This window comes from Typha angustifolia, chromosome 9, assembly GCF_048772165.1.
Source record: "Typha angustifolia cultivar Huaian chromosome 9, ASM4877216v1, whole genome shotgun sequence".
Lineage (NCBI taxonomy): Eukaryota > Viridiplantae > Streptophyta > Magnoliopsida > Poales > Typhaceae > Typha > Typha angustifolia.
Genome location: NC_133247.1, coordinates 5155316 through 5167439, shown reverse-complemented (window position 1 = coordinate 5167439; position 12124 = coordinate 5155316). Strand labels below are relative to the sequence as shown.

At 35.7% G+C, this 12124-nt stretch overlaps 1 protein-coding gene across 5 annotated transcripts; it reads right to left on the bottom strand.

Annotated features, from left to right (window-relative positions):
- Positions 1-7827: 7827 nt before the first annotated feature.
- Positions 7828-11700, bottom strand: LOC140767800 (FT-interacting protein 7). 5 transcript variants are annotated; one of them, XM_073107848.1, is made up of 3 exons: positions 11544-11700; positions 10752-10819; positions 7828-10679 (listed from the first exon to the last, which is right to left on the bottom strand). In XM_073107848.1, exon 3 carries the CDS (start codon positions 10488-10490, stop codon positions 8163-8165), a length of 2328 nt encoding a protein of 775 aa, XP_072963949.1. In that variant the 5' UTR covers positions 10491-10679; positions 10752-10819; positions 11544-11700; the 3' UTR covers positions 7828-8162. The 5 variants fall into 5 exon arrangements, with proteins under 5 accessions (XP_072963949.1, XP_072963952.1, XP_072963951.1 ...); XM_073107851.1 differs by having other exon boundaries at positions 7828-10674; XM_073107850.1 differs by having other exon boundaries at positions 10791-10819.
- Positions 11701-12124: the final 424 nt, after the last annotated feature.

The following is a 12124-nucleotide window of genomic DNA, read 5'->3' as shown; positions in this document are numbered from 1 at the left end:
TTGCTTCATTTGGGTCAAAGCTCATACCTAACACTTGACCTGAACTGATGCAATTAAATATCCTACTAGTTTGAGACGATGAAATACTATAAGAAAAGATCAATCCATTGACGAGTTTTTCCCTTCTCTCTTTGGAGTTGTTATAACCACTTCACAATGTAATAGTTACTGATAATTGCTGCAGATCTATATTAAAAATTGGACCACATATCTAGGAAACATTAAGCACAAAACTGGTAGAAGATTTCTATGTATATATACTTGCAATCTAGAGAAAACTTGATGAGGTTACTTTGTTTGCATGAATAACTAAAGTTTTGTCACAATTTTTCTATATTTGAAAAGGATTACTAAGTAGTAATAACCTGTGAATACTTTTGGCATTCCACCTTATAGGGTTTCCCTTGCGTTCAGGTTCCGTGATTACTAATTTTTGGAGGTGTTTCGCGAAAAAGAGGCTTAAAGAAGATATACGTGGTTGTATGGTACACGGTAAAAAGTCCTCCGATGAAAATTGAACACCGCGTGGGGGGCTTATTTGAATATTTCCAATCTAAGTGGGGGTGACGCGAGGATGACGTGGAGAGGACGCCTATCACAGCTCGCCATGTGGTAGTTGGTGTCCTTTTACGCAGTGGGCCCACTTGCTGCCAATTCTTCCCCGAGTTTTTTTTTAACAAAATTGACCTTTTAATCTATTTTATTTACTGAAATAAACTACACTCCAAAATTTAATATCAAAACTTTTTAAATAAAATAATAAACAGTAAAACGTTGATAATATCAACAATTTTTTAAATAAAATGCTGATAGAATCAGTATTTTTATTTTTAAAAAAACATTGAAAATTTCAACACGCTTTATTAAAAAAAAAAAGATACATATAAATATTGAACAATTAAGCATTTTATTATTAAAAATACGAAACTACTCAACGTCTTTTTAAGACAACTATTCACATGAAAGTCTATTTTAGACATATATATATATCATTAGGAAGATGAAAGAAAAATACATATAATAAGTTTGATCAAAGCTTAATTGAATCTCAAACGAACAAAATATAGATAAAAATATAAAAAATTATAGCATCGTAACTTTATACTTAATTATTTATTTTAGTAGTAAAATATGTCATTATGAAAAAAGATATAGAAAAAATTTATAAGCTGAAATAACAATACCTCTTTCAAATTTATTTTTTTTTCTTTAATTTTTTAATAAAATACTTTATTATTTAATATTTTAAAATATAATATGTTGAACGGTTTAAAGTTTTCGCATATTTGGAAGCATGATTAGATAGTTGATATTTTAACCAAACCATTACCTCGCCAACATCTCCTTGTTCTATGCCTCCAAGGGATACTGATTTGGTGCATGCAAGGTTCACACTATGTATTTAGCCTTGCATATATACATATACCCATTTGAATGTATCGCTCCCTCACTCTTAGCCTACCAAGATACTGCTAGCCTAACAACCCAAGTTACAAACGACAACAAGTAGCTCCTCACGAGTTAAATATAAAACGATCGGTTTGTTAAAAAAATTATAAAAATTTTATGAGTAGTAGCTTCGGAAGTCAAAAACCTAATGACTTTGAAATAAAGTGATTTCGATATCGAGAGTGAAAAGTATGGATGTCGGTCGGAAGGTAGCGAATAGTCATGGATTTGTGGAGGTTAATCGTAGGAATGGGTGACTCATGAGGAAGATGTGGACTAAAGTTTGATAGCTTATTAGAATTTGAAGATCTACTTCTAAAAAAGTGAAAGCAATCTAACGACTATAATTAAAAGATAAATACAAGATAATATAATTTAAATAACTCAATATCCATTCCACGATCTCATCATAATCCAAATAAACAATTATCAAGTTTATTTATAGGAGTAAAAACTTAGCGAGATAAATCTAACTCGACTTACTAGATATGTATATACGAATTTTCTATTTTAATTTAAATTTAAAAGTAATAAATAAAATTAACTAACTAGACTCAATTCAGCTCAACCTAATTAACTCGACCTTCCTGGTTAAATAGTAACACAATATTTGTCAACTTTTTTGAGCTTCTACCCCTAATACTTGTCTTATCTCGCTGAATGATTTTGGATAAGTTGAAATCAGTAATATCTTTTAAAAGTAATGAATAAAATTAATCAACTAGACTCAATTTGACTCTATCCGATTAACTCAACCTTCCTAGTTAAATAGTAACACAATATTTGTCTAATTTTTTTTTAGCTTCTACACCCATTAGTATTCTTATTTCGCTGAATAATTTTGGATAAGTAAAAGTCGATAATATCTTCTAATTACAAAATTAATCATTTCTTTTAATTCCCTTTTAAACTTTTAATTTCCATAACTCTTTTTTATCTTCTTATGAAAATCTACTTTTTAAAACAAAATAGTGCAACAAGCGATGTCTTGATTTGGAATCCTACAAAACTACTCTTTGAGCCGATGTTAGAATATAAAATATAAAATAATCACCATCACTAATAGTAAAATTTATTTCAGATCTTCCATTTTGTTATTAATTTATTCCATGTGGAATTAGATATTATATGTGAATTCTTAGCAGTATCTCCACCTTGCATAACTAATTCTTGTGGAGTAAACCATCAGCTCACAAGTTGGTGGCTTCAAAAATACCATCTAACTAAGTTTATTGGTCAAAGCACGCAACTTAATTGAAAATAATAATAATAATAAATTATAGTATATGAATATTAGAACATTATTTCTGAGAAAAAAAATAAAAACAAAGGAGTATTAGAACATTACAAACCATTATTAATTTTTTAAGGAATAAATCCTATTCTTCGAGAGCTTTCATTGTCAATTCCTCTTCTGCCTTTTGACATTGTGACAACAGAAGGGTTAAAAAAACAAGAAGAAAAAAATGCAATGGATCTGGACTTTGTTCATAGATATGTTATAATATAGAAGAACTTTATTTCACACCTTAGTCTTAAATTTTATGTTGACTAACAATGTACACTTTTCACAATTGACATATTGAAGCCTTATATTATGTGTTCTTTGAGCAAAAAAAAAACTCAGAAAACACATGCTGGATATCTACAGTGAGGTTTTTTAAACACAATTGCCATTGAAACTATCTAAATAATATTAGAGATCTCTGTAGGATGGCCTTTGAGAACTCTCAAGATATTATAATTGCCGTTATATTCTTTAAAATATCGTAATTGCTGCTAAAATTATTGTGCTATTTTAAAAATATTATTTTGATCGATTATATAATTAAAACACAACTTAGATTCAAAAAGAATTATTTTCCCCTTGCATAATCATTTTAAATGGTTTTAGAAATCATCAAATATCATATTTAATACCATAATACAATGAGAAATTATTTTTACGTCAGATAAAAATTGTTGATAAATACCTTTGCATTCTAAGATTTTAAAAAATTAGGATATTTTAGTTATTTATATATATTTGGTAACTTTAATAATAATTTGTTACGAATGTTCTTTAAAAAACTAATAGAATCCAAAAAAAATTTAATAGCACTTTCGACATTTCAAATAATAGAATAATAATACCAACCAACTCGAGTAGAGTTGGTAGACCAATGTGGTCATAGGTTCGACTCCTACTCATTGTGAAAAAAATTATTTGGTGGTTTGGTAGTTTAACTTGATTCAGTTGATGGCTCGGCAGTGTAATTAATTTAGAGGAACAGCTTGGCAACGCGACGGTTTAGAGCAGATCTTAGCGGCGTTTAGTTCGAAGCAAATGTTCAGTACTACATATAGTTTAATGCATAAATTATGCAGCTAAAAGCTTAGTGTCCCCTAAGTGCCTCTGTATCTAGAGAGAGTTGGCTCTTTATTGAGCCTATATCTAGTTTTTGAGCTCATGAATGATTAAAAAAAATAATAGAATAATATTATGATATTTTAATAAAACCCATATTATTCCAAATTATAGTTAAATTTTAAAACAATATACATATAATTTTTCTAATAAGTTATTTTTAAAATCAAATACACGTAGACGATCAAAATATCTTTTCTTTCTTAAAGTCTAGCGGCAAACTGCGACATTTTAAAGAATGTGATGATAATTATAATAACGTAAAAGATGATCTTTTAAAAGGTTTTCGGTGATGATGATGTTAAAAAAAAAACAGACTGAAAACTTAGTGTGACCTAATTGAACTACTAAAAACTAAAACTTAGGGTGCGAAATGGAATATTTCTGGAGTATAATTGAGAAAGGAGAAGATCACAATTTCAACTCTCTCATTAAATTCCATGTGTCAGTGTCATCAGAATAATATTATTCTTCCTTTGTCTAAGGAAGATGGTGGGTGTTCCTTGGCCTACAGAGATTGCTTATTGTAATGCGAAAAAAGAATAAGATTTAATTCTATCAAAACCCAACAATGGAATCAACTAGTTTATATACCGTGAAAGAAGCTTTCACCCACTCCTTGCAGCTGAAAATGACATGAAAATGATAGAAGATGAGAGGGTGGGGGGGGCCTCTTTGAAGTACTAATTCTTGGAGGACTTTTTATACTTTTACTTTTATATTTGTATGATTAATGTATAAAGTTTTATTCGAGGTTGATAAAATTGCAATAACTGATGGCAAATAGGAATAATGTTATACCTACCAACAGGCTGCAAATATTTCTGATGTGATATCATCTTTATTTATCGATAGTGATGACAATAAAACGAAGAGAGAAACACTATTAACAAATAAGATGATTATATTAAAATTTTCAGTATTTATTGTTTACTACTTATTCTTGCTTAGATCACGATTTAATTTTATGAATTGCACATTAATTCATAATGGTCTTGTATTCTGATAATATATTATTTTTATTATTATTAGTCATAATTAGTGGATGACAAATTTGACGGATTCACCTTCGTCTGATCGTTGCATGACCTAGCCGCTTTGATTTAATTCATCTCCGTTATATTCTATTTAGTTTCCAACAACTATTAGTAGGGCTATCAAAATCATTAGTTCTAGTAGCTGTGGAAGAACATAAATGCAAAGATTTTCCACAAGTGGCAACCTTGGTAGTTCAAGGATTTTTTTTCGTTAGATAGGAAGGAATTTTGGCTAATTTTTTTTCTCCCTTTCGAGATAATACATCTTGCCTTCTTATCAAACAAAATAAATAAACAATCAAGTTGGCTCGAGCTCAGCTTAGTAAGGATTCATCCAACACTGCTCGTATTTGAGACGAGTTAAGCTTGATCAACTGGATCGAGCTTGAAATTAATTTTAAGCCGAATATGAGCACAAACCAACTCAATTTATATTATTAGTATTATTATTATTATTAGTATGTGCAATAAATAATATTTAATTTAGTTATATGTTTGATTTGATTTTATAAGTGTAGATCACTCAGGATACAATTCAGGCTTGATTCAAGTAGAATTTAATTTTGATTCGAGTTTGATTAAGACTTCGATTAGGATTGATTTGAAATAAGCTTCAATTTATTTATCAAGCAGCGTAAGGCCAACCCCAAAATAGGCCCAAATTGAATTTAATCAATTCAATTCGAACCTATTTTAGAAAATTTGGGATATTCGGCTCACTTTAACCCGATGAGTATTATATCAAATATCAAATATAAAGTTTCAAATGGCATAATAATAAATTCAAAACGTATATATATATATTGTATAAATTTCTTAATTGTTACAAGTGGCATTTTTCATAATTGTTTTCAAGAAATATTTTGTACCATAATGTTGGTAAGCTTTTAAATCTGGAATATTTTTCCCACTAACTGTGATTGGTTATTATAAACTGAGATTTTTGAATTCAAAAAAGAGCAACCTACAAATATCAAGTTGACTTACAAGAGGTGTGGAATCTATGGCACCAAGTCATGTCAGGTGGGTTTGAAGTAATTATATGCTAACCTAATCCTTTTAATAGATAAATTGGATAGAGTTTGGAGGAACTGAGACGGATCACCAATCAAATAAATAAATAAATTGAATTAGATGTGGATAACTTTAAAAGAAATTAGTTCTCTTGGGTCATTTGACCTTGTCTTATTATTTTTATTTAGTTTACAAGAAAATTAAAAGTTCATATCGCCTCAAATGGATGTAAATTGCTCGTGTGGGATATGTAAGTATAATTTTTAGAGTTTCGGGTTACAAAGCTGGGCTGGAGGCCCAACCTAAAAATAGGTATCAGGATGGGGTCCTTGAAAGCCCCTGTTAATACCAGGGGTGGCAATCTAATCAGGTTAAGCGGGTTCGAGTCATGTCAAATTCGGATTGAGTCAAATTCACCCTCACATGAACACGACCCGTTTATTAAACGGGTTGACAGGTTTATCCGACCCGACCCAATCTGTATAAACCTGAACACGATCCGATTATTAATCAGATTAGATTAGACGGATTGACCCGTTTATAACCTTAACCAGATTATAGTAAACTCAAACTCGATTAAGAACCGAGTTATCAGGTCGGATCAAAATTTATCACCCCTAATTAATACTAGTAAAGTGGGTTAATTACCCCTTGGACCCTAAATTATAGCATATTTTTATGTTGGCTCTCTTGTTTACTTTTGTGACACTTTGACACGGTCGGCTATTTATTTATCTAATATCTTTCACCCACTTTACTATTTAGAGTTATATTTAGAGGTTTTACATGGTAAAATGTCAGATTGCCACGAAAAATAAAAGGATCTGTATCAAAATGTACAATAATATAGGGAGTTAAAAGTGTAACTATCCTTGTCAAATCCTAAAGAAATTGAATATTTTTGGTAATCAGAACTTGATTATAGTTATATGACATGCTAGTGTAGTAACCTCATGAGAATTCCATACAAATCACAGTTAGTGTTAGAACCGAATCTTATTAAGGTCAAGCGTTAGTGCTAGTCTGACTGATGGCTGCTAATCTTAGCTTCAAGAAGTAGTTACAACATATGCAAATAAAGAAAGCGAAGACAGTCCTATAGAGAAGAAACAATTGTAGGGAATTTGGACTCAAAGTACATCTCATATCAAAGGGTTGATGTCCTAAGGCTCTTTTTATCTAAAATAGACTGACATACATAGAGGTCGGTTAACTCAACACCTACTCCATAGCAACAACAGATCCACAATGGCTGGAGCTTGCACCACTGAGAGGACGAGGTTCAACAGAGAGGGAGGTTCAACAGAGGACTGAGTGAGATCCTATCGAAAATAGGGGCAAAAAGAGAGTGAGAAAAGCAAGATGCTGTTTAAGTCGGAGGCAAAGGGAGGGTGGAGTGAGATACCAATGAAGTTGGACATGAGGGAGGCAGAACAATGTCCTAATAAAGATGGGGCGAAAGGAGGGTAGAGCAAGATACCATCAAATTTGGAGGCAAAGGAGGGGAGGTGTTGGAGAAGAAAGGGATGGCAAGCTTTAGCCTGGGCAGCTCAGCACAACAAGAAGAGGAGAAAGAAAAACGAGAAAAAATAGGACGAGAAAGAAAACTTTAAAGGAGAAGAGCCTCTGCGCTCCCCTAAAAGCATGGCTAGACTAGAAGATGACCAATTAAATAATTCAATGTTTAAAATTTCAGGGTCCAATTCCTACGAACAACAACACCTAAGGCACTCCATATGGAGCTAAATTATATCAACCCTAAGCAATAAAACATAAAAAAGAATCTAAGCTAAAGTTGTATACAATTTACCTTTTAGTCATGCGGCATAAGTAAATGTCCAATGAGATGAGGAATCTCTACACACATATATTGAAGAAAGTAAGAAAATTAACAAGGAAAACTACAATACCTCACTGAAATTAGGGAACACGAGACAGATAATAAAAGCCCTGAAGCTACACATGTAGGGATGAAATGTTTAGACACTAACAGAAAGGTCACAGATTAAAAGAAATAAATACACAAGCAACAGATGGAAAATTGAAATCTAGGAAAAGCACGGCAAGAAAAACCAACAGTTCAACAAGTACGGCATGGAGAGTGCACATCACAAGGAGATTCAAATATAACGACAGTTGATCTTCGTCTCTACATCTTCGCTGCATCTTGGCATCCAAATTCTGGCATTGTCATAGGAACAAAAGGTAGATGTTTTGCAACAGGCAGTAGATGTCTTGCAACAGACAATCTGCTCTCACAACATGCTGTCAGTTCTAGCAGGCAGCCTCCTGAAGAAGTTTAGAGGAACTGATGGAAGCTTATAGCGAAACCTTGGGTGCCTTAACACATATAAACCTGTAAGGAATGCCACAACACGGAAAGGTGTAACGTATAGCACAATGGCGGCAACCAAACAAAATGTTACAAAAAGAGCAGTTGCTCTTGGGTCTCGCCAACTCAAAAGAGACTGCAACCTCTCCCCTTGTGTTGCCAGATCACCGACGACTGTCTGTATCCTTCCTGCGACGCTCCTGAGACGATCATACCTCAACCTCACAATATCCGGTGGGCGAGACGTAGGAAAAGAATCAAATTCCTCATCTAGCTCATCAGGGTGGGCAGTGTCAGCATGTGAGAGCCGTGTGTCCATGTGGGGAGGCTGCCTCGGCCTCCAGCGATAGTACCAAACACCAATCAAGAACAAGTAGAGGAAAATCGTTGGCAGTATCAACTCTGGGTACAAGACCAATATTACAAAGAGAATGTGAATGAGTATCGTAGTCAAAGGATTTCTCCAATGGCAAATCTGATCAAACCATTTCCCAACTGCAACCAAAGGACTCAAGACACCCATTATCCGAAAAAAGTTTGCTTTGCTCTTCCGCATGCTCCACATGTGAGAATCCATATCCAACATATACTCCACAACCTCCTTCCTCAATGGAGGTTCAGCACGGCTTAATCTCATAGACACAATCTGAATGGCCTGGTGCCTCAGATTATCCACCTGCATGACAGACAGAGGGTGAAGGTAATGCATCTTTGGCAGCAATGGCTGGGAATACATATGCATCATGTTAAGCAGAGAGGAACATGTGAACCGAACAGCCAACTGAACTTCTCCCATCTTCTTCACTCCCGAAGGAAGTAAAACGATAAGAGGGTAAGAATGGGTGTAGACCCTATCAGTTTCAAGCGTAGAGAGACGAATCCGCACCTTCCCAATTCTGTTGTCTCTCGCACCAGCTGCCTTTTCTCCCCCTTGTAAGTGGCAGTTATCAAATACCCCAATAGTGATGACAGTGCATGGATCGTACACCTCCCAAGTGTACTGCTCATTCCACTTGGGAGTAAAACTATCTATAATTGTCCTAGTACGAACCCATTTCTGCCCATATTTAGCAACACAGTAAGCATCAGTCGTCCCACGCCCATCCTTAGTCTTCATTGGTAACAACCCATGAGCAGTCAAGACACCCAATTCAAGAACACCAATGCTTTGCTTCCACAACTGTTTTGCTGTTGGCCTTAGATCACTACTATAGTGTGTAGACTCATCCAGAACATGGTACCCTCCATCCAAACAAATCCTCAGATGAAGCCGACTGGAAAACTTGGTGTCCTTCTTCTTCTGTTCACCCTCTACAATCACATGCTTCTCAAGATTATACCACCTGCCATTTACCGGCTTGTAGTCCAGCCTCCTATCCACTGTCTGCAGGGGAATAACTGTCTTTCCCAATACTTCATCCTTGTTTGGTGCCACCCGATCTTCTACACTCAGCACCAAATGCTCCTCAAACGGTTCTGCTGCAACAAACATCAAATCCTCATTCCACATGGGATTAATTGTCCTGCTCGGAGATATCCGGGTTCTAAGAGCTTGGCTACCAAGCATGGCTTTGACATAAACTTCAGGGAACCTGCTCTTATCAGTAGGTTGCAGATCCTGGGCCTCGATAATGTTAACCCTGAGATACCAAAGCTTAGGAGTAAGATATACTTTTGACCTTATATTTGCAAGTCCATCACCTGGAACAGTGGCAGCATCTGAATGCCAAGCTTCTGGAAATGCCTCATCTGCCTGGGTACCCATCCAAACAGCTAACATTAGCTCACCCTTTACCTTTTCCCCTTTCCGGTCCTCCAAACGATACCACTGAGGAGCCAAAGGGCTGTCTGGAGGCACACGCTTTGGAATCTCATTCAGATCAAAAATAACATGACCAATGAAATCATCTTTTGCAGAGTCCTTGTCCTTGACGGTAACTTCCAACAATGAAGCTTGGAGCCGATCCTTTGAGAAGGCAAAGACTTGATTCCATTCAGGGTTGGTCTTCTTCTCAAAATGCCGAGTAGTACCCTTGTAGTTCCCAAGCTTGACCTCTGCGTAAGGATCACAGCTTCCAGTCACATCCTTGGCCGGAAGATCCTTAGCTTTCACAACGCGGACATATAAGTACTCCATCTGCTCCACGAGGTCATATGTCGTAGTGAGCTTGTCGCCAGCCAATCCACCACCGCCAAGATGAGGAGAGGTCTCCTTTAAGGAGAACTCCTCTGGGCGAAGAGGTCGTTGCATCTTCTCAGACCACTGGAATAACAGCAGAAGACAGCAAAGAGACCTCCAATTCCAAGTAGTCGCAAGACGTAAATTTAAGCAACAAAGCTTCAATTCCTAGAAGTGCTGCAGAATCTGAAACAATCCCATATTCCAAGCTTATCCAACAAGATATCTGACGAGTAGATGCAGGTAATGTCAATATCTATCCTGTTACAACCAAAAACCTCCATAAGCAAAAAGGGAGAGTCTACTTGTAAGTTAGAAACCCTATAAACTCACTTCAGATAGCTAGAATCATACTACATTTCTCAAACCAACCTCAACACACCACGCCAAGCTGAGACTACCTGCAGTCAGTACGAATACAATAAGTCCAAGACATCAACAGCAGATGCCATCTCAAAGCTATCCAAAGACAACAAAATGAGTCTGAGAAGTGGAACCTGAAGCTGCATTTCTTCGAAAATCAAACCAACATTTTGAAATAAGGAATCAGATCTCAATCTACTATTCGATCACAAGCTCAAAAATTTGAGAGAAATACCAACAAAAGCCTCCATTTTCACTCTACTTCAAGTAAAGGCAGACAAATCCTACGATTCCAAACCTAATCCTGAAAAAGAAAACCTGACTTCACCTGCTTGCTCGTTTCCAAAACCTAAGAATAAGTTATTACTTTTTTTAACTAAGAAAAGACAAAAATAAGCGATAGTCGACTCCATCACACAAAAGAGGAGCAAGATGAGACGACAGACGAAAGATCTACATACATTTCCTAAATCTCTCAATCATACACATTTCCAAGTCAATCTAATACTATACCGCTTGATTGTTCCGTTCAAAAGTAACAGGAAAGATCGCAAACTCCTGCATTGTTCCTCTATATTAAAATCTTAAAAAAATCACAGAGAAAATGGCTCCAGATTCCCGAAGCTTCGACTCCCTATTAACCACTACAAACGTTCGGATCCGAACGAAATTTCCCACAAAAAAAAAACAAAACAAAAGAGAAAAAATACAACGAAGAACAGAAGTAAAAGCTGAAAAGAGACAGGGAAGGAGCTGTCATACCTCGATCTACGAAGGGGAGCACCTCAGAGAGCTCTCGCAAACCCTATCTCGCCGGACCTCGAAAGGTTCTAGAAGCTTCTCAAACGGAAAATCCCAACTATTTTCGATTTTAGACGAAAAAGATGGCGAGAAGGAGAAAAAATTTGAAAGAGCGAGAGAAGCGATGAAAAGAGAGTGGAGTGTGAGCCCAAAACCCCCACCTTATACTAAAAATAAACCCCAGTTATTTTTTAAAAAATTAAACTAATATTTCCTGGTAACTACCGAAGGGAAATGCACCCGAATAGTAGACCATGAAACTTACGTATATGGGCAGTGAACTGGGGCCCAGTAGACTTTATACGTTGGGTTCGTATCTGGGTGTATATTTTCGAAGTGGGAATTCAATCTCAGCCCTTCTTTTACGGCTTAGAGGGGAACCCGAGGCGGTCGTGGGTGGGGGGAGAGAGAGAGGAGAGACCGCTGTCGGGCCAGTCGCACGTGCGAGACGCCGAGATATCGCGCTTCGCTAAGATCTTCTAACATTTTCTCGTGATGACGTGGCGGTATAACTGGCGTCGATGTGTTTGGGTTGGCCCTAG

Coding starts and splice junctions, on each gene's coding strand:
- LOC140767800 (XM_073107848.1), bottom strand. CDS start 10,490: ATGCAACGACCTCTTCGCCCAGAGGAGTTCTCCTTAAAGGAGACCTCT.